The sequence below is a fragment of the Scyliorhinus torazame genome, chromosome 14 (assembly GCF_047496885.1).
Source record: "Scyliorhinus torazame isolate Kashiwa2021f chromosome 14, sScyTor2.1, whole genome shotgun sequence".
Taxonomy (NCBI): Eukaryota; Metazoa; Chordata; class Chondrichthyes; order Carcharhiniformes; family Scyliorhinidae; genus Scyliorhinus; species Scyliorhinus torazame.
The window spans coordinates 2,963,596-2,991,101 of record NC_092720.1 but is presented as its reverse complement, the minus strand read 5'-3'; the positions used below and the strand labels follow the sequence as shown (position 1 = coordinate 2,991,101).

At 51.7% G+C, this 27,506-nt stretch overlaps 1 protein-coding gene across 2 annotated transcripts; it reads left to right on the top strand.

Moving 5' to 3' along the window:
• Nucleotides 1–27,292, top strand: bcl6aa (BCL6A transcription repressor a). 2 transcript variants are annotated; one of them, XM_072473628.1, is made up of 10 exons: nucleotides 1–81; nucleotides 3,736–3,771; nucleotides 4,219–4,384; nucleotides 6,137–6,358; nucleotides 8,524–9,528; nucleotides 16,395–16,576; nucleotides 19,920–20,087; nucleotides 20,191–20,321; nucleotides 25,093–25,230; nucleotides 26,367–27,292. In XM_072473628.1, exons 3-10 carry the CDS (start codon nucleotides 4,224–4,226, stop codon nucleotides 26,505–26,507), a joined length of 2,148 nt encoding a protein of 715 aa, XP_072329729.1. In that variant the 5' UTR covers nucleotides 1–81; nucleotides 3,736–3,771; nucleotides 4,219–4,223; the 3' UTR covers nucleotides 26,508–27,292. The 2 variants fall into 2 exon arrangements, with proteins under 2 accessions (XP_072329729.1, XP_072329728.1); XM_072473627.1 differs by lacking the exon at nucleotides 1–81 and adding an exon at nucleotides 882–2,206.
• The last annotated feature ends 214 nt before the right edge of the window (nucleotides 27,293–27,506 follow it).

The following is a 27,506-nucleotide window of genomic DNA, read 5'->3' as shown; positions in this document are numbered from 1 at the left end:
CGCAGCTCAAATTCGCGGAATTACCGCCGGCCGATTCTGAGAAGCGACAGCGGTTCCGGGAAGGAGCTGCGGCGGCGGCAGGTGGGCCCGGGGCGGGGAGAGGGGCCGGGGAGCAGGGCTGGGGGAGCAGGGCGGGGAGAGGGGCAGAGCGGGGCTCGGGCCGGGGAGAGGGGCCGGGGCTGGGGACAGAGAGCGGAGCCGGGGGGAGCGGGGCAGAGCCGGGGCCGGTGGCGGGTGTTGCGGCCGGGAGCCGGGTTCAGCGGAGCGGCTGCGGGCTCGGATCCGGGGAGGCTCCGGGCTCCAGTCCCTGAGCAGCGGCCCCGGTGCGGAGCTGCGGCCGGGGAGGGAGCCGGGGCCCCGGGTGGCTGTCAGGCCGGGTGAAGGAGCCTCTTTCCCGGGGCCGGAGCTGCGGCTCCTCCGGGCGGGACTGGCGCTGATTCCCGGGGGGGAGAAACGAGGACATTCCGCCCGTCCGGCCCGTGCTAGCCCCCGGCAGCTGTCTTCCCGTTAGCTCCGGATGGCTCTGATCCCCGGGACGTCAACCCAGCTGCCCGGCCCGGACCCCCCCCCAACCGGGACCCCCCCCCCCCCCCCAACCGGGACCCCCCCCCCCCCCAACCGGGACCCCCCCCAACCGGGACCCCCCCAAACAGGACCCCCCCCCCAACCGGGACCCCCCCCCCAAATCCGGGACCCCCCCCCCCCCAACCGGGACCCCCCCCCCCCCCAACCGGGACCCCCCCCCCCAACCAGGGCCCCCCCCCCACAAATCCGCCCCCCCCCCCAACCGGGACCCCCCCCCGGACCCCCTCTCTTTCTCCCCCCCCCCCCCCAGTCTCAGCCCCGGGGTCAGTTTCTCTGTTTCTTTTTTTTCTCACTTTGCCTCCGCGACCCGCGGAGGGGCAGCGCCTCCTGTCGGACTCAGCCGGGTACTGCAGGCGACGGGCAGCGCCTCCTGTCGGACTCAGCCGGGTACTGCAGGCGACGGGCAGCGCCTCCTGTCGGACTCAGCCGGGTACTGCAGGCGACGGGCAGCGCCTCCTGTCGGACTCAGCCGGGTACTGCAGGCGACGGGCAGCGCCTCCTGTCGGACTCAGCCGGGTACTGCAGGCGACGGCAGCGCCTCCTGTCGGACTCAGCCGGGTACTGCAGGCGACGGGCAGCGCCTCCTGTCGGACTCAGCCGGGTACTGCAGGCGACGGGCAGCGCCTCCTGTCGGACTCAGCCGGGTACTGCAGGCGACGGGCAGCGCCTCCTGTCGGACTCAGCCGGGTACTGCAGGCGACGGGCAGCGCCTCCTGTCGGACTCAGCCGGGTACTGCAGGCGACGGGCAGCGCCTCCTGTCGGACTCAGCCGGGTACTGCAGGCGACGGGCAGCGCCTCCTGTCGGACTCAGCCGGGTACTGCAGGCGACGGGCAGCGCCTCCTGTCGGACTCAGCCGGGTACTGCAGGCGACGGGCAGCGCCTCCTGTCGGACTCAGCCGGGTACTGCAGGCGACGGGCAGCGCCTCCTGTCGGACTCAGCCGGGTACTGCAGGCGACGGGCAGCGCCTCCTGTCGGACTCAGCCGGGTACTGCAGGCGACGGGCAGCGCCTCCTGTCGGACTCAGCCGGTACTGCAGGCGACGGGCAGCGCCTCCTGTCGGACTCAGCCGGTACTGCAGGCGACGGGCAGCGCCTCCTGTCGGACTCAGCCGGTACTGCAGGCGACTGGCAGCGCCGCCTGGCGGCCTCAGGCGGTGTTGCGTTGTGAATGGGGCCGGTGGCTGAGTGTCTCCGCGGGGATGTGTTGGGCAACTTTCCCTGATCCGGTCGGTAAGCCTGGAAATAGAGTCCCTACAGTCTAGGGGGCCATTCAGCCCGTCAGGTCTGCACTAATTGTCTGAAAGAGCATCCCCTCCTGCCCCCCCCTCCCCACACGATGATAATCAGATTTATTTAGTGAGGTTGGTTGAGGGGTAAACATTGATTCTAGGAAATGGCACGAACTTGCTGTTGCGAGGTGGCGCCCTGTGCCCACGCAGTGCTCCCACCGGGGAGGGGGCCTGCTGAAGTGGGCAGACAAGTGGTCAATGGAATTTAATCTGGAGGTGCGAGCATCTGTTTGGGAGGAAAAACAAGATACGGGAACAGCAGATGAATGGGAGGATTTGTAAAAGGAGGGAGTTTGGAGCACGTGATGGTGAGGTGCCCCATTCTCTTCGGTGAGTGTTCCCATTGAAGAATGTTACCTCAATTCCAGCCTGTAATATCTTGAGTATTTGAGGCTGCTGGGTGCTGCTACCAGTCCAGAGCGTCAGGGTTGGGAGCTTCGATTTGACCCCACGCGGGTCAACTCTACACCTTTTTACCCCCCCTCTCGCCCCTCGCCCAGCATTCGCTTTCCTGCAGCTCCCTCCAGTGTCCAGCTGCAATTGTTGCAGAAGGCAGCCCGTCACCCTCTCAAGGGATGGGTGATAAATGCTTGACCTTGTCAGCAACATCCCCATCCAATGGAAATAATTGAAAGAAAAGCTTGCCCACTTGCTTCTGGTTTCCCACTGTCAGAGGCTGTGGGTGGGGGGGACATTTTTAATCAAACCAACTTTTTTGCATCAAACCCACCTGGAAATTTTTCTTTAGAATCATAAAACCTGCTTTAACTGATAGTGATTTCTTTGAAGTAACTGACTGGCTTTTCTCCGAGAGAGACAGCAAAGTGGAAAGGTGAAATCAGAGACACTTTAATTCCTCTGAAATGTAGGTGTAAAATCTCCCTCTGCAAGTTCACACGAGTTCATTTGGAAAGTTTTCTGATGGTTTGATAGTGCAGTAAAACCAGGTGAGAGAGTTGGGCGGGGGGTGGAGGGGGGAGAACGATGAGGATGACTGGAGTGGGGTCCATCAATCTGCTGCCACATTCACAATGCCAGAGGTGCAGTTCTGGAGTAATGAGAGCGATGCACAGACAGGCCCGAGTCCCTGGTTTGCCTGGGGTCAGGGAGTATCCAGAATGGATTCTTCTCTTTGCACTGTGCAGAGTAAAATGGTGTAAGCTGTCCAATGTGACTTGTGTCTCTTTTATCAAATCTCCCATTCGAGCTGGTTGCGAGAGTCACGTGTGTTGTCTCACTCGGGGGTGCCGTTGAACCCACATTCATAGCTCCCACCCTCAGAGCTTGAACGGAACTGGAAGCCAGACACCTATTCTTTACCGCAGAGAGCTGTAGAGATTGGACCGTTAATTATGTCCAAGGCTGCGATAGAGGTTTTTAATCCGTAAGGGAATCAGCGTTTATGGGGATATGGTGGGAAAGTGGAGTTGAGGAATTATGTCAAATCATCCATGATCTCGTTGAATGGTGGACCAGAATTGATGGGCTGAGTGGCCTATTTCTGCTCCTACATTTTATTGTCCATGATACAGTTGGTCCTGACAGTATGTCACTGTTCATTCGCTATTTGAGCAAGAGTATTTTAATCCTGGCACTCCAAACTGCAATGATGGAAGTGATCTTGTTTGGGCAGGAACTGTGTCTTGGAGTTGGTCTGTCAGGAACTGATATCGTCCTGTGCAGAAACGGTGAACTGTCTGCTCAGAAAGGAAGTTTTAATTTGATATTTTGTGGCCTTTGATTCTGCAAAGTTTGTTGGTTCTCTTGAGGACATCCCACAGAGGCTATATCGCTGGCTTTTAATGATGTGACTGAAACCACTAGTGACTCATCTTTGTATTTTTTTGTCCTGTTTTCAGACTGCACAGTTGTTGAGCACCGGGCCACTCACCAGGGTAAGTTCATCAGGTTGGACTTTTGAGTTTACATTACTGGAAAATATTAGAACCCTGACCATCTTTGTAAATTTCACTGGAAGCTATTCTCAGGTTGATTAAAGTCTGAAGTAATTTGAAAGTGGTTGTTAATTGTATCCATGTACTTAACACCGATCTTAATGTATTTGGGGTGCACTGTGAACGGGAGTGGCTCAATTGATACAGGTTGGATAACTGCATGCTGTTGCGATTTATTTGGATGGCTAAAATTGTGCAAGAATTGAAATGACACTGAATAGAATCTCGATTAAAGGCCTTCAGCACTTTGTTGATCAAAGTGGGAATCCCGGGTCAAGTTGTGATAATGAAACGATTAAACCGGAAGTGCTGGCGGAATTGTGTGAGACTGGTGATTCTCTGGCTTGTTGATTTGCTGGCTGTAAACATCGGTCTTTTGTGTTTCAGACGCTATGGCCTCAACGGCAGACAGTTGTATCCAGTTTACCCGCCATGCGAGTGATGTGCTGTTCAATCTGAATAGACTGAGGTCCCGGGACATTCTGACGGATGTTACAATCCTGGTGGATCGGCAGCGTTTTCGGGCCCACAAGACTGTGCTCATGGCATGCAGGTGGGACCAGTGAAGAGCCATTAAATCAGACCCATAAAGTACAAACCGGGTGAAGGAAAGGGCCCCCTCTTGTATTTACTTCACTGGGGTCAGCTGAGGCACACTGGGTGACACTTAACCTCCGGTCAGGAGGCTATGGCTTCAAACCCCACGACAGAGGCATGGAATTGAGGCTGATGCTGCCGGCTCCAGCACCTGGGTTGTGAAAGGCGCTATAGAAATGCAAGGCCTTGCGTCGCTTCAATCATGGGCCTGTCTCTTTACCATGGAGCCATCACATTGGATTCGCTGGCAACTTCCCAACGATAAGCCAGCAACAGACATGAAGTCACACTGGGGGTGGGGAGACAGTGATGTCACTGCCGGCCACCCTGAATCCCAGCTTAATGCCCCGAGGACATAGGTACAGGTGGGATTTGAACCCATCGGGTGAAATCTGAATTCAGTGAATGAATCTGGAATTGACAATCTAATCTCCGGAATGGCGACCGTATCTGAGTGTGCTAAAAACCCAGCAGATTCAGAAACGTTCAGCGGGTCTGGCAGTATCTGTCGAGAGAGACATCGAGTTACATTTGAGTCTGACTTTCTTAGATGTTGCCAGACCTGCTGACATTTCCACTTGTGCTTTTATTTCAGATTTCCAGCATCTGCAGTATTTTACTGTCATTAATAACCAATCTGGTTCACTAATGTCCTTTAGGGAAGACTGAATGGGCTCCTTCTGCACTGCAACGATTCTATGAAATCATTGTCAATTGCCATAAGAACCCTTTTGGTTCATTCATGTCCTTTAGGGAAGGAAATCTGCCGTCCTTACCCGGCCTGGCCTGCATGTGGCTCCAGACCCACAGCAATGTGGTTGACACTTAACTCCCCTCTGAAATGATCCAGCAAGCAACTCTGTTCAAGGGCAATTCAGGATGTGCTGGCCCAGCTGGTGACACATACATCCTGTAAATGAATAAAAACAAGATTTCTCACAGCTCGAGGTTCCCAGGCAAGGTGGCTCGGTGGTTAGCACTGCCTCGCAGCACCATAGAACCTTCCAATTCCTACTGTGCAGAAGGAGGCCATTCGGCCCATCGGTTCTGCACTGAACCTCTGAAAGAGTCCCCTACCTAGGCCCACTCCCCTATCCCTGTAGCCCCTCGTAATCTGCATATCTTTGGACTGTGGGAGGAACCCCTTGCATACAAACTCCACACAATCACTGAAGGTCGGAATCAAACCGGGTCCCTGGCACTGAGGTGAATCCGTGGGTCTCTGATGTTCTCCCCGTGTCTGTGTGGGTTTCCTCCAGGTGCTCCGGTTTCCTCCCACAGGTAGGGCTATGGGGATAGAGTGGGAATGTGGGCCGAGAAAGGGTGCTCTTTCAGAGGGTTGGTACAGGCTTGATGGACAAAATGGCCTTCTGCATTGTGGGGATCTTATTGCAATTTTCATTTCCTGCCTCCTGCCCCTCCAGAGGCCATCCACAGCTCCACAATCCTCCTCACTCAGGCTAGGCTAGAACTGGAACCTGGATTTTAATGTGGTTCCTTCGTGACTTCTCGAAAGGAGCATTCACAAATCATATTAGAACTGTCGTGGGTAACCATGGTGAGTTGCCTGGTCGCATGGCCAGTATCAGATTGGACTGTCTCGTTTGAACATTAGTGACTTGTGTGCAACTCCACTGTGCGGGGATTTGGGATATTTAAACATCCACATGGAACAAGCTGACAAACTGGCTGTTGTTTGGTTTTTCAGTGGCCTTTTCTACGCTATCTTCACTGATCAGTTGAAGTTCAACTTGAATTTGATTAGTTTGGACCCAGATGTTGACGCCGAGGGATTTGGAATACTATTGGATTTCATGTACACGTCCCGCTTGCCTCTGAGGGACAGCAGTATCGTGGTGGTGATGAGTACAGCTCTCTACCTGCAAATGGACCACGTAGCAGATGCTTGCCGCAGATACCTGCAGTCCAGGTGAGGCAGCTAACCGTTTACTGTTGGTTTGTGTACAAGGCGTTTCCAATGTGGAACATGGTTCTACAGGTACAGCAAGCAGTTACAAAGTCAAATAGTATGCTTGTCCTTTTTGTAAGGGGTTTGGAGTTTAACAGTTAGGAAGCCTTGTTGCAATTTAATTTGGGCTTTGGTGAGAGCAGATTTGAACCTTGATAGAATCCCAGCGTGTCACCCACCACAGGCCATTCAGCCGTCGCACCTGTGCTGGCATTTTATAAGAAACATTGTGCATCATCCCATGCCCCTGCTTTTTGCTTGTGACTCTGTAAGCTCGTCCTTCTCAAAGCACCTATCCAAATCTGTTCAAATGATTCACCGAATCACCTTCCACCTTTTCAGACCAATCATTCCAAATACTGACATCCAACCAAATTGGGGAGAGGGATATTGTGCTCTCCTCCCGTAGGTCTGTTACCAATGTTATTAAATCTTATCACCTAGTTACTGATCTTCATTGCAGATGCTGGCACGCTCTTGTTACTGAATCATAACTTTTATGGGACGGGGCCTGTAGCACAGTGGTTAGCACTGTGGCTTCACAGCGTTAGGACCCCGGGTTCGATTCTTGACTTGGGTCACTGTCTGTGCGGAGTCTGCACGTTCTCCCCGTGTCTGCGTGGGTTTCCTCCGGCTGCTCCGGTTTCCTCCCACAAGTCCCGAAAGACGCGCTGTTAGGTGAATTGGACATTCTGAATTCTCCCTCGGTGTACCCGAACAGGCGCCGGAATGTGGCGACTAGGGGATTTTCACAGCAACTTCATTGCAGTGCTAATGTCAGCCTAAGATTATATATATATATATATATATATATATATATAGTTCTGTCCCAAGGGGAACGTAGAATTTTGAACAGTTTGAGTCTCCTTACCTAGGGGCAGGGCTTGAGCTGGGGTGCATGCAAGGTTCACCTGACTGATTTCTGGGATGACTGAGCCTGTATTGAGTTGAGGAGAATGACGTGATCTAATTAATATCAGATTCTGAGGCTTTGATCAATACGACACACTTGGGCAGGACAAACAAGGCAAAGGGAATACAGGATAAACGGCAGGACCCTGGGAAGCAGCGAGGATCAGAGGGACCTTGGTCTGCATGTACTCCCGTCCCTTAAGGTAGACAGAGGTTAAGCAGGCACAGGTATATTTGCCTTTATTAGCCGAGGCATAGAGTTTAAGAGCAGGGAGGTTATGCTGGAAGTGTATAAAACGTTGGTTAGGCCACAGCGAGAGTATTGTGTGCCGTTCTGGAATCCACATTACAGGAGGGATGTGATATCCACTGGAAAGGGAGCAGAGGAGATTTACCAGGATGTTGTCCGGGCTGGAGAGTTTTAGTTATGAAGAGAGATTGGATAGACTGGGGTTGTTTTCCTTGGAGCAGAGGAGACCGAGGGGGGACAGGATTGAGATGTATAAAATTATGAGGGACATAGATAGAGGAGACAGGAAGAAACTTTTCCCCTTGGTGGAGGGATCAATGACCAGGGGGCAGAGATTTAAGGTGAGGGGCAGGAGGGTTAGAGGGGATGTGAGGAAAAACCTTTCACCCAGAGGGGGGTGGGAGTCTGGAACTCACTGCCTGAAAGGTGGAGGCAGAGACCCTCCGAACATTTCAGAAGTATTTCGATCCCAGGGCAGTCACGGCGATGGGCCAAGTGCTGGAAAATGGGATTGGAATAGTTTGGTGGTTTTTGACCGCCGCAGATGCTGTAGACTATGATTGAGGGGGTGATTTCTGGGATGACTGAGCCTGTATTGAGTTGAGGAGAATGACGTGATTCCTGATGGGAATCGAAGACCTGGGATCATATCCTCACGATGAGGTTGGCAATGTCAGATGCAGCTGAGAAATGTCTTCACCCCAATGTTGGAGCTCTTTACCTAGAAACGGTGAAGTCATTAAAATATATCCAAGACTGATGTGGGGTTAAGGTGGGAGTTCAGCCCATGTGATCAGCCAATGGGGGAGCAAGCTCTAGGAGGGTTGTGTGTGAAGGAAGAGGGGAGACTTGGTTTGGTGTGAGTGGAGCTATGGGGAAGGGGGTGGAGGGAAACTGGTCAATTTTGCTAGTAATAGCCTCCAGTTGCTCAAATAGTTACTAACCTCGATTTGTTTCCCAACAGTGAAGATATCTGTTCTACAATCAGCTCGCCCCGGCACGACTTTCTCTCCAGTAATACAATGTTACCTCCTGAAGCATTAAGCTTTCGAAAATCTGAAGTTACCGAGCACCTGATTCGGGAAGCAACAGCTCCCAATGGGAGGCCTTTGAGTTCTCGTGTCTACAATGTAATGACTCCGACTCCATCTCCGCATCCTTACCCTTTGTACAGCCACATCCCTGTTCACAGTTACTCTGCAAATCCTTACTTGGTTAATGAATTCCGGGACTCGCATGTCCCGTTGTCGGATGTCTCCAAACTCCGGAGGTACCAGGGTAGCTATGTGCAGCAGGATAGTGACACGGGTTTCACAAAGTACAACAGCAGGTCTGTCACCGACATCTCCAATGTTTGTCATGCAGCGATTTTCTCTCCCAGAGAGGTTTGTAGAGAGGGTGATGTGAAAATGGATTTGCACTACAATCAAACACCCAGTTCCAAAATGGTCATGCAATCCTCCATTAGTAACTTGGCAAACTGCTCTTCGTCATTGCTGAATAACAGGAAGGTTGAAGAAAGCCACGTCCTGAAGGAGGATAGGAGGGGACTCTTGGAATCAAGTAACCTGCCTGTTAATCACAAAGGGCCTCTGATTGGACCCCGCAGCCCTCTGAAATCTGACTGTCAGCCCAACTCACCAACTGAATCGAGCAGCAGCAGGAACGCCTTCAGGAGCCAATGTTCGGAGTCGCCCACCGCCAAGAGTCCCATTGACCCCAAAGCATGTAACTGGAAAAAATACAAATTCATTATCCTCAACTCATTGAACCAGAGCTCAAAAACTGAAAATAACAATCCGCTTGAGCCTGCAAATGGTTCAGCTGTAACCTTCACCGCTTCTCCTCCTTTCCGACAGTGCGCTGCTGACATCGAGACTTTGGGCAGTCAAACACCAGCAAAAATGGATGTTGATGGGGATGATCTGCACATTCCCCAGGCAAGCAAGCTTAACAGCATTGTTAACAGGTACACGGAGCTTCATAATCCTGCAATCTTGCAGCACAGAGGATGTCATTCAGTGTGTTGCTCAATTTGCCTCACTTCTGCAGCTCGCCCACACAACCACCAGAACCATACTATTATACTTTTATAAACCATGTACAGTGAATGCAGTTGTGTATTCTTGTTGCATCTTGGAGACTCGATATGTGCACTGCAGCTTCGTGGTGTAATGACCATATTCCCCAAATGCTAAAGAACCAAGGGTCTAGTGAGAAGGGGGAATTGAAGGAAAATAGTATGATTAAAAAGTAGTGCTGGAGAAATTAATGGGATTGAAACCTGATAAATCCCCAGGACCTGATAATCTACATCCCAGGATACTTAAGCAGGTTGCCATGGAAATAATGGATGTGTTGGTTGTCATCTTCCAAAATTCTGTAGATTCTGGAACCGTCCCAGTAGATTGGAGGGTGGCAAATGTAACTCCGCTGTTTAAAAATGGAGGGAGAGAGAAAACCGGGAATCACAGACCGGTTAGTCTAATGTCAATGGTCGGGAAAATACTGGAGTTTATTATAAAGGATGTGATAACAGGAGATTTAGAAAATATCAATGGGATTAGAGAAAGTTAACCTGGGTTTACAAAGAACAAAGAAAAGTACAGCACAGGAACAGGCCCTTCGGCCCTCCAAGCCCGTGCCGACCATGCTGCCCGACTAAACTACAATCTTCTACACTTCCTGGGTCCGTATCCCTCTATTCCCATCCTATTCATGTATTTGTCAAGATGCCCCTTAAATGTCACTATCGTCCCTGCTTCCACCACCTCCTCCGGTAGCGAGTTCCAGGCACCCACTACCCTCTGCGTACAAAACTTGCCTCGTACATCTACTCTAAACCTTGCCCCTCTCACCTTAAACCTATGCCCCCTAGTAATTGACCCGTCTACCCCGGGGAAAAGCCTCTGACTATCCACTCTGTCTATGCCCCTCATAATTTTGTATACCTCTATCAGGTCTCCCCTCAACCTCCTTCGTTCCAGTGAGAACAAACCGAGTTTATTCAACCGCTCCTCATAGCTAATGCCCTCCATACCAGGCAACATTCTGGTAAATCTCTTCTGCACCCTCTCTAAAGCCTCCACATCCTTCTGGTAGTGTGGCGACCAGAATTGAACACTGTACTCCAAGTGTGGCCTAACTAAGGTTCTATACAGCTGCAACATAATTTGCCAATTTCTATACTCAATGCCCCGGCCAATGAAGGCAAGCATGCCGTATGCCTATTAGTGTGCAGGAGCTGGGATGTCTTACTGTGCGAGAGGATTAGCGTGCAGGAGCTGGGATGTCCTACTGTGCAAGAGAATTAGCGTGCAGGAGCTGGGATGTCTTACTGTGCGAGAGGATTAGCGTGCAGGAGCTGGGATGTCTTGCTGTGCGAGAGGATTAGCGTGCAGGAGCTGGGATGTCTTACTGTGCAAGAGGATTAGCGTGCAGGAGCTGGGATGTCTTACTGTGAGAGAGGATTAGCGTGCAGGAGCTGGGATGTCTTACTGTGCGAGAGGATTAGCGTGCAGGAGCTGGGATGTCTTTCTGCAGCTGCACAGGGTCTTGGTGATACCACCCCGGGGTATTGTGGGCAGCTTTGGTATACTTGCCAAAGGGAGTGCAGTGAAGGTTCACCAGACTGATTCTGGGGATGGCAGGATTGGTGTATGAGGAGAGATTGTGTAGACTGAGCCTGTTCACTGGCGTTTAGAAGAATGAGTCCAAAGATGTGCAGGTTAGGTGGGGTTTCGGGGATGAGGTAGATGGGAGTGGACCCGAGGTAGGGTGCCTCAGAGTCAGTGTACACTTGATGGGCCGAATGGCCTCCTTCACTAGGGATTCTATGGTCCTCATTGAAATGTATAAAATTCCGACAGTGATGGACAGTCTGCATGTGGCACGGTAGCACAGTGGCTCGCGCGACAGCCTCCCAGTGCCGGGGACCCGGGTTAGCACTGCTGCCTCAGCACCAGGGTGGCACAGTGGTTAGCACTGCTGTCTCACAGCTCCAGGGTCCCGGGTTTGATTCCGGCCTGTGATGACTGCGGAGTCAGCACGTTCTCCCCGTGTGTGCGTGGGTTTCCTCCGGGTGCTTCGGTTTCCTCCCACAGTCCAAAAGATGTGCGGGTTAGGTGGCTTGGCCATGATAAATTGCCCTCCGTGTCCAAAAAGGTTAGGTGGGGTTACAAAGAGCAAAGAAATGTACAGCACAGGAACAGGCCCTTCGGCCCTCCAAGCCCGTGCCGACCATGCTGCCCGACTAAACTACAATCTTCTACACTTCCTGGGTCCGTATCCCTCTATTCCCATCCTATTCATGTATTTGTCAAGATGCCCCTTAAATGTCACTATCGTCGCTGCTTCCACCTCCTCCGCCAGCGAGTTCCAGGCACCCACTACCCTCTGTGTAAAAACTTGCCTCGTACATCTACTCTAAACCTTGCCCCTCTCACCTTAAACCTATGCCCCCTAGTAATTGACCCCTCTACCCTGGGGAAAAAGCCTCTGACTATCCACTCTGTCTATGCCCCTCATAATTTTGTGGACCTCTATCAGGTCCCCCCTCAACCTCCTTCGTTCCAGTGAGAACAAACCGAGTTTATTCAACCGCTCCTCATAGCTAATGCCCTCCATACCAGGCAACATTCTGGTAAATCTCTTCTGCACCCTCTCTAAAGCCTCCACATCCTTCTGGTAATGTGACGACTAGAATTGAACACTATACTCCAAGTGTGGCCTAACTAAGGTTCTATACAGCTGCAACATGACTTGCCAATTTCTATACTCAATGCCCTGGCCAATGAAGGCAAGCATGCCGTATGCCTTCTTGACTACCTTCTCCACCTGTGTTGCCCCTTTCAGTGACCTGTGGACCTGTACACTTAGATCTATGACTTTCAATACTCTTGAGGGTTCTACCATTCACTCTATATTCCCTACCTGCATTAGACCTTCCAAAATGCATTACCTCACATTTGTCCGGATTAAACTCCATCTGCCATCTCTCCACCCAAGTCTCCAAACAATCTAAATCCTGCTGTATCCTCTGACAGTCCTCATCGCTATCCGCAATTCCACTAACCTTTGTGCCATCTGCAAACTTACTAATCAGACCAATTACATTTTCCACCAAATCATTTATATATACTACGAACAGCAAAGGTCCCATCACTGATCCCTGCGGAACACCACTGGTCACAGCGCTTCAATCAGAAAAACACCCAACCATTGCTTCTTTCTGCCTTCTATGACCTAGCCGGTTCTGTATCCATCTTGCCAGCTCACCCCTGGTCCTGTGTGACTTCACCTTTTCTACCAGTCTGCCATGAGGGACCTTGTCAAAGGCCTTACTGAACTCCATATAGACAACATCCACTGCCCTACCTGCATCAGTCATCTTTGTGACCTCCTCGAAAAACTCTATCATGTTAGTGAGACACGACCTCCCCTTCACAAAACCATGCTGCCTCTCGTCAATACTCTCAAAACCGTGCTGCCTCTCGCTAATATGAAAGGGAAATCAAGTTTGACAAACCGACTGGAGGTTTTTGAGGACGTGTCCAGTAGAATAGATGAGGGTGAACCAGTGGATGTGGTGTATTTGGATTTTCAGAGATCTTGATGAAGACCCACAAGAGATTAGTGTGTAAAATTAAAGCACATGGGATTGGGGGAAATGGATTGAGAATTGGCTGGACAGGAAACTGAGCCGGAATAGATGGGCCTTTTTCGAAGTAGCAGGCGGTGACTAATGGGGTCCCAGAGGCATCAGTGATTGGGCCCCAGCTAATCACAATATATAATGGTTTGGATGAGGGAACCAAATATAATATTTCAAAGTTTGCTGGTGTAACAAACTGGTGTGAGTGGCGAGGAGGATGTTAAAGGCTTCAAAGTGATTTAGACAAGAGTGAGTGAGATGCGGTATAACGAGGATACATTATTCACTTCCGATGGAGACCGAATGTCAGTGTTATTTAAACGGCCATAGGTTGGGAAATGTTGATGTACAAGAGGACCTGGGTGTCCTTGTAAGCCAGTCACTGAAAACAAGCATTCGGGTTCAGCAAGCAGTTAGGAAGGCAGATGGCATGTGGCGCACTGGTTAGCACTGCTGCCTCACTGCGTCGAGGACCTGTGTTCGATCCCAGCCCAGGTCACTGTCCGTGTGGAGTTTGCACATTTTCCCCGTGCCTGCGTGGGTCTCGCCCCCATGACTTCGGGTAGGTGGATTGGCCACGTTAAATTGGCCCTTAATTGGGTGAAGAAAAAGAATTGGCACACTCAATTTATAAGGAATAAAAAAAAAAAGACTGTTGGCTTCCATTGCGAGAGGATTAGCGTGCAGGAGCTGGGATGTCTTACTGTGCGAGAGGATTAGCGTGCAGGAGCTGGGATGTCTTACTGTGCGAGAGGATTAGCGTGCAGGAGCTGGGATGTCTTACTGTGCGAGAGGATTAGCGTGCAGGAGCTGGGATGTCTTACTGTGCGAGAGGATTAGTGTGCAGGAGCTGGGATGTCTTACTGTGCGAGAGGATTAGCGTGCAGGAGCTGGGATGTCTTACTGTGCGAGAGGATTAGTGTGCAGGAGCTGGGATGTCTTACTGTGCGAGAGGATTAGCGTGCAGGAGCTGGGATGTCTTACTGTGCGAGAGGATTAGCGTGCAGGAGCTGGGATGTCCTACTGTGCGAGAGGATTAGCGTGCAGGAGCTGGGATGTCCTACTGTGCGAGAGGAATGGGGGGAAGGAGCTGGGATGTCTTACTGTGCGAGAGGATTAGCGTGCAGGAGCTGGGATGTCTTACTGTGCGAGAGGATTAGCGTGCAGGAGCTGGGATGTCTTACTGTGAGAGAGGATTAGCGTGCAGGAGCTGGGATGTCCTACTGTGCGAGAGGATTAGCGTGCAGGAGCTGGGATGTCTTACTGTGCGAGAGGATTAGCGTGCAGGAGCTGGGATGTCTTACTGTGAGAGAGGATTAGCGTGCAGGAGCTGGGATGTCCTACTGTGCGAGAGGATTAGCGTGCAGGAGCTGGGATGTCTTGCTGCAGCTGCACAGGGTCTTGGTGATACCACCCCGGAGTATTGTGGGCAGCTTTGGTATACTTGCCAAAGGGAGTGCAGTGAAGGTTCACCAGACTGATTCTGGGGATGGCAGGATTGGCGTATGAGGAGAGATTGTGTAGACTGAGCCTGTTCACTGGCGTTTAGAAGAATGAGTCCAAAGATGTGCAGGTTAGGTGGGGTTTCGGGGATGAGGTAGATGGGAGTGGACCCGAGGTAGGGTGCCTCAGAGTCAGTGTACACTTGATGGGCCGAATGGCCTCCTTCACTAGGGATTCTATGGTCCTCATTGAAATGTATAAAATTCCGACAGTGATGGACAGTCTGCATGTGGCACGGTAGCACAGTGGCTAGCGCGACAGCCTCCCAGTGCCGGGGACCCGGGTTAGCACTGCTGCCTCAGCACCAGGGTGGCACAGTGGTTAGCACTGCTGTCTCACAGTTCCAGGGTCCCGGGTTTGATTCCGGCCTGTGATGACTGCGGAGTCAGCACGTTCTCCCCGTGTGTGCGTGGGTTTCCTCCGGGTGCTCCGGTTTCCTCCCACAGTCCAAAGATGTGCGGGTTAGGTGGCTTGGCCATGATAAATTGCCCTCAGTGTCCAAAAAGGTTAGGTGGGGTTACAAAGAGCAAAGAAAAGTACAGCACAGGAACAGGCCCTTCGGCCCTCCAAGCCCGTGCCGACCATGCTGCCCGACTAAACTACAATCTTCTACACTTCCTGGGTCCGTATCCCTCTATTCCCATCCTATTCATGTATTTGTCAAGATGCCCCTTAAATGTCACTATCGTCCCTGCTTCCACCACCTCCTCCGGCAGCGAGTTCCAGGCACCCACTACCCTCTGCGTAAAAAACTTGCCTCGTACATCTACTCTAAACCTTGCCCCTCTCACCTTAAACCTATGCCCCCTAGTAATTGACCCCTCTACCCCGGGGAAAAGCCTCTGACTATCCACTCCGTCTATGCCCCTCATAATTTTGTAGACCTCTATCAGGTCTCCCCTCAACCTCCTTCGTTCCAGTGAGAACAAACCGAGTTTATTCAACCGCTCCTCATAGCTAATGCCCTCCATACCAGGCAACATTCTGGTAAATCTCTTCTGCGGGGATAGGGTGGAGGCGAGGGCTTAAGTAGGGTGCTCTTTCAAAGGGCCGGTGCTGACTTGATGGGCCGAATGGCCTCCTGCACTGTAGATTCTATGCAGGAATGTTGTCTCCTCTGGATGGGGAGGAGCTAGAACAAGAGGTCACAGTCTCTGCTGCAGGGTCAGCCATTCAGAATTGAGATGGGAATGTCTTCACTCAGGGTGCTAAACCTGTTGAATTCCCGACCACAGAGGCTGCGGGGGCCCAGCCACTGAATTAGATTTCTAGAGTCATATGATCCCTACAGTGTAAAAGGACGTCCTTCGGCCCATCTCCCACCCTCCGACACAGCAGCCCACCTGGTGCCTTTTGACACTAAAAGACAATTTATCACGGCCAATCCACCTAACCTGCACATCTTTGGACTGGGAGGCAACCGGAGCACCTGGAGGAAACCCACACACACACTGGGAGAACGCGGAAACTCCGCACGGACAGTGACCCAAGCCGGGAATCAAACCCGGATCCCTGACACTGAGGCAGCGGTGCTGGCTGCTGTGCAGTGACTAGTGCCGGGGTATGGGGGGAGCGCAGGAGGGTGGTGTTGATGCAGTCCCCAAGGGCTGAATGGCCTCCTGTTTTCTATGTTTCTACTGATTTCCGCAGAGTCTGACTTTGATCTTTTCTGACTGAAGGTCTGTTGATGAGTCTGTACTGGATCGGGAGCAGCCATCGCCAGCGGAAACCTACGCTGCCAAATGTAGCTCGTGTGAGTCCCCAGGTGACCAACACCCTGAGCTGTGTCGTCACACACCTGTGTCTCACCTGGGGGAGGAAGTGATCGAGACCCAGTCTGAACTCTCCGACTCCAGCTCAGGTGAGGCAGCAAAACCGTTACCAGCTGGAAATCTGCTCTTTGCAACACTTGAGTAACATTGTTTTCGGTCAATTGCTGAGACTGTGGATTGAATATGTGGGTTCGATCAGAGTTAGAAAAGTGAGTGTCTCTGTGCAAAGTTCAGGAGGGTTGGAGCTGTAAAAAAGCATAATGCTGCCAAGTCTTTGATTGTCCCCTCACAATGCGACCTGTAACCCCACAGTCAGTCAGTCAGACAGACTCTTGATTTGAACCGAGCACCGGGAGATGAACACATTTTGCTTTGGGGGGGGGGGGAAATCTGTTTCTGGGACGTGGGTGTCGCCAGGCAGGGCCAGCTTTGTTGCCTGTCCCTAATTACCCTCGAATGGAGGGCCACTCGGCCATTTCAGTGAGGGGCAGTTAAGAGTCAAACACACTGCTGTGGGTCTGGAGTCACATGTAGGCCAGGCCGGGTAAGGATGGCAGATTTCCCCTTCCCGAAAGGACATTAGTGACCCAGGTGGTGGTTTCGAATTTCTCCATCGGCCCTGGTGGATTCAAAGCCGGGACACCGGAACATTCCCTGGAACCCCGGAGAGTCCCTCCCCATCCGGGACCCCCACTGACCGGAGGAGTCCCTCCCCGTCCGGGACCCCCACTGACCGGGAGAGTCCCTCCCCGTCCGGGACCCCCACTGACCGGAGGAGTCCCTCCCCGTCCGGGACCCCCACTGACCGGAGGAGTCCCTCCCTGTCCGGGACCCCCACTGACCGGAGGAGTCCCTCCCCATCCGGGACCCCCACTGACCGGGAGAGTCCCTCCCCGTCCGGGACCCCCACTGACCGGAGGAGTCCCTCCCCGTCCGGGACCCCCACTGACCGGAGGAGTCCCTCCCTGTCCGGGACCCCCACTGACCGGAGGAGTCCCTCCCCATCCGGGATCCACACTGACCGGGAGAGTCCCTCCCGGTCCGGGACCCACACTGACCGGGAGAGTCCCTCCCCGTCCGGGACCCCCACTGACCGGGAGAGTCCCTCCCCGTCCGGGACCCCCACTGACCGGGAGAGTCCCTCCCCGTCCGGGATCCACACTGACCGGGAGAGTCCCTCCCCATCCGGGATCCACACTGACCGGGACAGTCCCTCCCCGTCCGGGATCCACACTGACCGGAGGAGTCCCTCCCCGTCCGGGATCCACACTGACCGGAGGAGTCCCTCCCCGTCCGGGATCCACACTGACCGGGAGAGTCCCTCCCCGTCCGGGATCCACACTGACCGGGAGAGTCCCTCCCCGTCCGGGATCCACACTGACCGGAGGAGTCCCTCCCCGTCCGGGATCCACACTGACCGGGAGAGTCCCTCCCCGTCCGGGATCCACACTGACCGGGAGAGTCCCTCCCCGTCCGGGACCCCCACTGACCGGAGGAGTCCCTCCCCGTCCGGGATCCACACTGACCGGAGGAGTCCCTCCCCGTCCGGGATCCACACTGACCGGGAGAGTCACTCCTCGTCCGGGATCCACACTGACCGGAGGAGTCCCTCCCCGTCCGGGATCCACACTGACCGGGAGAGTCCCTCCCCGCCCGGGATCCACACTGACCGGGAGAGTCCCTCCTCGTCCGGGATCCACACTGACCGGAGGAGTCCCTCCTCGTCCTGATCCACACTGACCGGGAGAGTCCCTCCCCGTCCGGGATCCACACTGACCGGGAGAGTCCCTCCTCGTCCGGGATCCACACTGACCGGAGGAGTCCCTCCTCGTCCGGGATCCACACTGACCGGGAGAGTCCCTCCCCGTCCGGGATCCACACTGACCGGGTGAGTCCCTCCCCGTCCGGGATCCACACTGACCGGGAGAGTCCCTCCCCGTCCGGGATCCACACTGACCGGGAGAGTCCCTCCCCGTCCGGGACCCACACTGACCGGGAGAGTCCCTCCCCGTCCGGGATCCACACTGACCGGGAGAGTCCCTCCCTGTCCGGGATCCACACTGACCGGAGGAGTCCCTCCTCGTCCGGGATCCACACTGACCGGGAGAGTCCCTCCCCGTCCGGGATCCACACTGACCGGAGGAGTCCCTCCCCGTCCGGGATCCACACTGACCGGAGGAGTCCCTCCTCGTCCGGGATCCACACTGACCGGGAGAGTCCCTCCCCGTCCGGGATCCACACTGACCGGGAGAGTCCCTCCCCGTCCGGGATCCACACTGACCGGGAGAGTCCCTCCCCGTCCGGGATCCACACTGACCGGGAGAGTTCCTCCCCGTCCGGGATCCACACTGACCGGGAGAGTCCCTCCCCGTCCGGGACCCCCACTGACCGGAGGAGTCCCTCCCCGTCCGGGACCCACACTGACCGGGAGAGTCCCTCCCCGTCCGGGACCCACACTGACCGGGAGAGTCCCTCCCCGTCCGGGATCCACACTGACCGGGAGAGAGAGTGAATCGTCCGGGACCCACACTGACCGGGAGAGAGTCCCTCCCCGTCCGGGATCCACACTGACCGGGAGAGAGAGTGAATCGTCCGGGACCCACACTGACCGGGAGAGAGTCCCTCCCCGTCCAGGACCCACACTGACCGGGGGAGAGTGAATCGTCCCCGTCTGGGACCCCCACTGACCAGGAGAGAGTCCCTCCCCGTCCGGGATCCACACTGACCGGGAGAGTCCCTCCCTGTCCGGGATCCACACTGACCGGGAGAGAGTCCCTCCCCGTCCGGGATCCACACTGACCGGGAGAGTCCCTCCCTGTCCGGGATCCACACTGACCGGGAGAGAGTCCCTCCCCGTCCGGGATCCACACTGACCGGGGGAGAGTGAATCGTCCCCGTCTGGGACCCACACTGACCAGGAGAGAGTCCCTCCCCGTCCAGGACCCACACTGACCGGGAGAGAGTCCCTCCCCGTCTGGGACCCACACTGACCGGGAGAGAGTCCCTCCCCGTCTGGGACCCACACTGACCGGGAGAGAGTCCCTCCCCGTCCGGGAGGCACACTGACCGGGAGAGAGAGTGAATCATCCGGGACCCACACTGACCGGGAGAGTCCCTCCCCATCCGGGACCCACACTGACCGGGAGGGAGAGCGAATCGTCCCCTCGTCACCCTTTCCCCTGGTTCTGATCTCACTCCTGACTTTGCCTCAAGTGTGAAAATTGTAGCAGTGAGAATGAGTGTCTCCCTGAGAAATAATGAGCAAGGCATCGACATCCCTCCCTCCCTCCAGTTCAACCCCCCTCCCCTCTTTGCGCTTCAGGCTATTGAGTGCGAGATGGGTTTGAGGAGAGGCAGTCTGATATCTCCCATGTATTCTGTTGTATCAGCCCAGGAATGGGTGAAGCTAACCGGATGTGTTGTGTTTTTCAGAGAATGGATCCTTCTTCTGCAGTGAGTGTGACTGTAAATTCTCTGACGAAGCCTCACTCAAGAGGCACATGGTCCAATCACACAGCGACAAGCCTTACAAATGTGACCGATGCCAAGCTGCTTTCCGCTACAAAGGGAACCTAGCCAGTCACAAGACTGTGCACACGGGTAAGGAGCCTGGACTGGGGCTGGTTTGGAGAGGGAGGGATGGGCGGGAGGGTTGCTTTGGTCATGGGTCACCCTTCCTGACCTCCTGCTCTGTCCCGTGCAGGTGAGAAACCTTATCGGTGCAACATCTGTGGAGCACAGTTCAACCGTCCTGCAAATCTGAAGACTCACACTCGCATCCATTCAGGAGAAAAACCCTACAAATGTGAGACGTGTGGAGCACGGTTTGTCCAGGTTTGTATCCAGATTAAACTATCTAATTAATCCCACTCCCCTGCTCTTCACCATCAGATTTCGCCACTAACGAGTATTTATCAGATTTCTTTTGAAAATTACTTTGCTTTTTAAAAATTCATTTACGGGATGTGGGCGTCGCCAGAATTTATTGCCCATCCCTAGTTGCCCTTCAGAAGGTGGGGGTGAGCTGCCTTCTTGAACCGCTGCAGTCCTTGAGGTGTAGGTACACCCACAGTGTTGTTAGAGAGTTCCAGGATGTTGCCCCAGCGACAGTGAGGAACGGCGATATATTGCCCAGTTGGGATGGTGAGTGATTTCGAGGGGAGCCTCCAGGTGGTGGGGTTCCCAGGTATCTGCTGCTCTTGTCCTTCTGGATGGTAATGGTGGTGGGTTTGGAAGGTACTGTCTGAGGAACCTTGGTGAATTACTGCAGTGCACCTTGTAGATGGTACACGGCTCGTGTCGATGGTGGAGGGTTTGAATGTTTGTGGAAGGGGTGCCAATCAAGCGGGCTGCTTTGTCCTGGATGGTGTCGAGCTTCTTGGATGTTGTTGGAGCTGCGCACATCAGGCAAGTGGAGAGTTTTCCATCACACTCCTGACTTGTGCCTTGTAGATGGTGGACAGGCTCTGAGTGACCAGGAGGTGAGTTACTGGCTGCAGGATTCCCAGCCTCTGACCTCTTGTAGCCACAGTATTTAAATGGCTGGTTCAGTTTTGCAGTTGGCAGCAGTTGATTTGTTAATTGGTTAACTGGTCCAATCTAATTGTTGCACATTTGTCTGCAGAAGAGTTTGGGATCAGGATTGTTGAGGTGAAGCTGAACTGCAGACTCTGGACAACACTAGAGAGTGGGAGGGATGCCTGGTCACTCTGTACTGAAGACAGCCAAACTCCTTAGAATAGGGTGGCCTGTTTTGGTTAGTGGCAGGCTGACATCGATTTGGGAACTGAATATTGAAGGGTTTGTGACAGAAAGACAGGAAGCTAGAAAAGGTGGATTGATGTCACTGTTAACTAACACAATAGAGAGAGGGTGATCCAAGTTCAGGAAACCAGGTGTTTTGGTGGGGATAAGAAATGATGAAGACAAAAAGTCACTTGTGGCAGTGGTGTACCAGTCCTCAAATTGTAATGACCCAGTAGAACAGGGCATAAAGGAAGAGACAATGAGCGGTTGTCAGAAAGGGGATTTTAATCTATGTATAGACTGGGTCAGATGGGCAGATCTAGCATACTCAGGAAGTTCATAGAATCTTTTTGGTATAGTTCCTTTAAGCAGCACCTTCTGGTGCCGGCTATATTATACCTGGTGTTGTGCAATGCGGTTGGATTAATTGGTACATCGTAGTGAAGGCAACCCAGATAGCAATCATCATATACGATCAAATTTTAAATTGTTTGAGGGAGTGAAGAGTGGGTCTGAAGACTCATATTTTACCCTTAAATAAGGGCAAGTATGAGGGCATCCGAATTGGCAAATGAGGTTAAGGGATGTCTCGAGAGAGAGAGATGCAGTTGTAGACGTTTAAGGGAATATTTCAAAAACACGCAATACTTGGAGTGGGCCCACCATCCGTGCTTAACTAACAAAAGTTACAAATACTAACAAACTTAAAGAAAAAGCATACAATTATGCAAAAACAGGTGGCAGGTTGGTCAGAAGATTGAACAGAACTTTTAAAAACAAAAAGTAACTAAAAGATCAAGAAGGACAACAATTAAGAGTGCGAGAGAAATCTAGCTAGAAATATACAGAAAATGACCGTCCGTTTCCTATAACTATTTTAAAAATAAAAGAGTTAGTGAGTTTTGGTTCTGTACAAAGTGAGCCTGCGGAATTGAGGTAGCAGGTGAATTTTGCATCATCTTCACAGAGGGTACAAGTAGCATCCCAGAGATAGCTGGGAGGAACTCAGGAAAATTACATCACCAGGGAGGTTATCCTGAGCAAATTATTGGAAACTGCAGGCTGCCCAAGTCCTGATGGATTTCATGCGAGGGTCTTGAGCAGCGAGTTAGGGCCGTGGGCAGCGAGTAGTGATGGAAGGATCTCCCCAGTTAGAGAGCACTCCAGTGGAGTGTCACGGGGATCAATGCTGGGACCTCCGCTCTTATACAATATATATTAATGATTTAGAGGGGGGAACAGTGTACTGTGGCCAGATTTGCAAAGGTGGGAGAGAAGGCAGGTTTAAGGAGGATAGAAATAACTTGGACATTGACCGGTTAAGTGAAGGGTAGAAATCTGGCAAATGGAATTCGATGTGCAAAAATGTGAGATTGTTGATTTTGGAAGAAAGAATGAGAAAGTGGATTATTTGAGTCTGTCAATAATCTGCAGCTCTGCTGTCGCATAATCTTGAGCTGCCGCCAGTCTTTGTAGGAGCGTTTGGAATCCTACACCACTGGAGGAGGCTATCATACCAATAGTGCCTCTTTAAAAAAGTTGCTTAATCCCACTCACCATTATCCTGCAAATGGTTTCTCTCCAAATATTTGAGGTGGTGCTATCCTGAGCAGATGATTGGACCTGTGGTTCAGGTTGACAAATTGGGATTTTAGTAATTTGAGGAAGCCAGCAGTAAGGGAACAGAGGTTTATTTAACTATAAACCATATTCTGTAGAAGGGCGTAGAAGGATGGGTGAGTAAATTTGCAGATGACACAAGTCGGTGGAGTTGTGGACAGTGCGGAAGGATGGTACAAGTTACAGAGGGACATAGATAAGCTGCAGCGCTGGGCTGAGAGGTGGCAAATGGAGTTTAATGCAGAAAAGTGTGAGGTGATTCATTTTGGAAGGAATAACAGGAAGACAGAGTACTGGGCTAATGGTAAGATTCTTGGCAGTGTGGATGAGCAGAGAGATCTCGGTGTCCATGTACATAGATCCCTGAAAGTTGCCACCCAGGTTGAGAGGGTTGTTAAGAAGGCATACGGTGTGTTAGCTTTTATTGGTAGAGGGATAGAGTTTAGGAGCCATGAGGTCATGTTGCAGCTGTACAAAACTCTGGTGCGGCCGCATTTGGAGTATTGCGTGCAATTCTGGTCGCCACATTATAGGAAGGATGTGGAAGCATTGGAAAGGGTGCAGAGGAGATTTACCAGAATGTTGCCTGGTATGGAGGGAAGATCTAGGGCAGCACGGTAGCATTGTGGATAGCACAGTTGCTTCACAGCTCCAGGGTCCCAGGTTCGATTCCGGCTTGGGTCACTGTCTGTGTGGAGTCTGCACATCCTCCCCGTGTGTGCGTGGGTTTCCTCCGGGTGCTCCAGTTTCCTCCTACAGTCCAAAGATGTGCAGGTTAGGAGTATTGGCCATGATAAATTGTCCTTAGTGTCCAAAATTGCCCTTACTGTTGGGTGGGGTTACTGGGTTATGGGGATAGGGTGGAGGTGTGGACCATGGTATGGTGCTCTTTACAAGAGCCGGTGCAGACTCGATGGGCCGAATGGCCTCCTTTTGCGCTGTAAATTCTATGAAATCTATGAATCTTATGAGGAAAGGCTGAGGGACTTGAGGCTGTTTTCGTTAGCGAGAAGAAGGTTAAGAGGTGACTTAATTGAGGCATACAAGAAATTAAAATTAAAATGATCAGAGAATTGCATAGGGTGGACAGTGAGAGCCTTTTTCCTCGGATGGTGATGTCTAGCACGAGGGGACATAGCTTTAAATTGAGGGGAGATAGATATAAGACAGATGTCAGAGGTAGGTTCTTTACTCAGAGTAGTAAGGGCATGGAATGCCCTGTCTGCAACAACTAAGGACATTCAAATGGTCATTGGATAGACATATGGACTATAAGGGAATAGTGTAGATGGGCTTTAGAGTGGTTTCACAGGTCGGCGCAACATCGAGGGCCGAAGGGCCTGTACTGCGCTGTAATGTTCTATGTTCAAGGCAGCACCTCGCTCCCAGTACAGTCCCCACTGAGAAAACTAACCATCCCCAGCCCTGCTTTGGGCTGGCTTTTCTGTTGTTCGTAATGGGCTCCATTGAGTCACCTGCGCCCCTATCCAGGAAGCTCGTACTCCACCAGTCTCATGCGAAGATCAACAACGGTTTTCTCGTGGGAGTTATAATAAGGATGAAATATTTTGACCAAAAGATTAAAGTGTAAAATTGAAACTCTTTATTTGATTGTGTACAGTGGAAATCTCTCCCTCTGCAATATAAAGCAGCAAGAAACTCGATCAATGGCTTTGTGGATTGTTTTGTTTCTCGTGTGAAACTCACTTTCCAGATATAAGATCAGATAGTTGGTGTTAGCTGGATCATTGCAAGCTGTAATCTGTGAATCTGACATTATCGGTAAAGCCTTTGAGTGTCACAGTAAAGGCTCATCTGTGCTTGAAAAGAGTTTTTGAGTTTACTGTTTTGCACAAGCTGAGGTTAGTAGTTACAAGATGGTGTATGGGACGGGCCCTATGATTGGATTCCTGCTTCATTCACTGACCAATGTTGGTATTTTGAAAATGATGTCGAGACCTTCGATTTACTGGAATGTCCTGGACCCAATGGGGAGTGATATGTGGAGGGTGGGATTGTTCTTCTGAGTGAAGAAGACTAGGAGGCAATTTAATAGGTTTTCAGATTTGAATTAGTTTTGATGTGAAATGGAAAACTGTTTCCTGTGGCGGTCACGCCAATACCCAAAAAACATTGATTTTAGGTAAATGTGGTTCCTGGACAGACGGCCGTTGTAACAGCTCAGTTTTTGGGAGATCAATGCTCTACTTTATCTCAATTTAATCTTCTCTCTCCAAAGGTAGCTCACCTCCGAGCTCATGTGCTGATCCACACTGGAGAGAAACCCTACCCATGTGAGATCTGTGGTACTCGCTTTCGACACCTGCAGACACTCAAGAGTCACCTTCGGATCCATACAGGAGAGAAGCCTTACCATGTGAGTAAACAGTGGGAACAAGATTGATGGGGCAGGGGTAACTATGTTGGCCACTGGTCCTGAGAGGGCAACCCAGAGGTCCTGGATTCGAATTGCCCCAAACCAAATGATCAAACCCAAGTCCATGGCCATAACCACCTGGATAGTTCAATCACCGAATAGTGCCCACACTGGCTCCTGTACCCAATCTCGGCAAGCACCCTCTGCAGAACAATCTACACTGATCCACCATCACTGGGGGCCATGAAGAATGGGCAACTCTGGAATCCGCCGCGCTGATGGCCACATCCCAAAAGCAGCTGCCCTTCACTCTTTATGAATTTGAGCTTGTGACACCAACAGACTCCTTCAACCCTGGAATCCCAGATGAGTGGGACTATTGGCTCCTGGATGGCATTAGGGGAACAGGTGGCAGTCCTTTCCTTGGTGACATGGATATAGGAGTCTGACCTGTTCGTTTGTCAGTCTGACCCCCTGACGGGTTGAGGAATGAAAGGCCGGAGTTTGTAAGTGGCTGACCTTTGAAGCATGCGGGGGTTGTGAGATGGAGCTTGCTGCAGAGCTCATCATCACAGGGACACATGTACTTGTGTGACCAACATATTGTTTAGTTTGGAAGTTGGTGAAAACTCCTAATGGCCCAGAAACTGCCAAAGTTCTTCCCTTGAATTACATTGAGTTTCAGTGACAGTGTATTGGTATTGGGCAGTTGAGGGGGTGAAAATTGCCCAGTTGAAGTACAGTCTCAGTTATAAGGTAGGAAACGCAGCAGCCCGTTTGTACACCGAAAGATCCCAAACTGCAGTGAGGCAAATGACCAGATAATTGGCGGGATAGATATTGCTCCAGCGCTAAAGCGAACGCCCCTGCTCCCTGCATCTGAAACGGAAAGAGCAGAGCTTGGTTTAACATCCTATCCAATGGGATGACCCTCTGAGCTGATGGTGCTTCCTCAGCATGGTTCCTTGGTGCTGAATTGGATTAACAGTCTGGATTCGCAACTCCACTGTCTGCCCTTGGACTCGAACCCACTGCCAGGACTTACACCTTGGCCCTTCTAGACTAGTACTCGGTGAGTCCTGTACTTGAATTTTTAAAATCTTCCTGCCACTGAAATTGTTCCTTTTTCTCTCTAGTGTGAGAAATGTAACCTGCACTTTCGTCACAAGAGCCAGCTGCGACTCCACTTGCGACAGAAACACGGAGCCATCACCAACACCAAGGCACAATACAGAGTGCCCGCAGAGCCACAGTCTGACATCTACCGAGCTCGCTGACCACCCACAACTGTGCCAGACTAAGTGAAGCATTGACTTTTTTTTTTGAGGTGGTGGAATTTCTTTGAATTGTTGAGGGTTGTCATTCAGAGTCCCAGTGTGGTAAACTTTACAATAGGTATCATCAAAAAAACTAACGGGTTTCTTGTGAAAAGTGCTTACAATTTTTCTGTTAATAGGAGTGTTTGAGCTTTTAAAAGATGCCTCTCTGCCCATAATATAAAGGAATGTATGGAAATATATATATATATATTTTTCCTGTGCAAAGCACAGATCAGAGTTGTACTATTCTATAAAAAATGGGAAGGGTCAATGATATTTTTAACCAAAGTTCTAGCTATGGCAGTTAATGAATGATGCTTCAGGCAGATTGCCTGCAGGCAGAGCACAGTCTGAACATCTCTATTGCTTAAAGCACTTAAGATATTTTGTCTATTGTGAAAATTATATATGTGCTTTTTGAAGTATTCTTTACAGCTGTTTTTGAAAAGTAAGGTTTACATTTTGTCCAAATGCTGTATTCATTTCTTGTTTTGTGTTCCTGTCTTGTTGATCAGAGCAGTTCCCATTGGTGCCTTCTACGTGCTAAAGCTGGATGTTCCAAAGGTTCGGAGTTTCCTTGCATTCCCTGATCTCCCCCCCCCCCCCCCCCCGGCCCTGGGTCACTGGAAGCTCTGTTGTGAGCTTCTAGCACGATGTTGGTTTAAAACCTGGGCAATGATTTGAGAATTTTTATCACATACTGTACAATATATCTGTAAGTAATAAAAATATATCGCACTGTTCCAGGTTCATTTTCCGTCTCTTTCTGTATCTATGCACATTCCTCCCCATCTCGGGAATGCTGGTTGTGAAGCTGTCTGGCTGGTGAACGCTATCGGGTTGGGAAGGAAACCTGCTATTTTTACCCAGTCTGGGCTTGTATGTGATGTCAGTCCCGGACTTGATGCAATTCTCCAGATCTTTGTAAAGGTTCAGCAAAACATCCTCGCTTTTCAA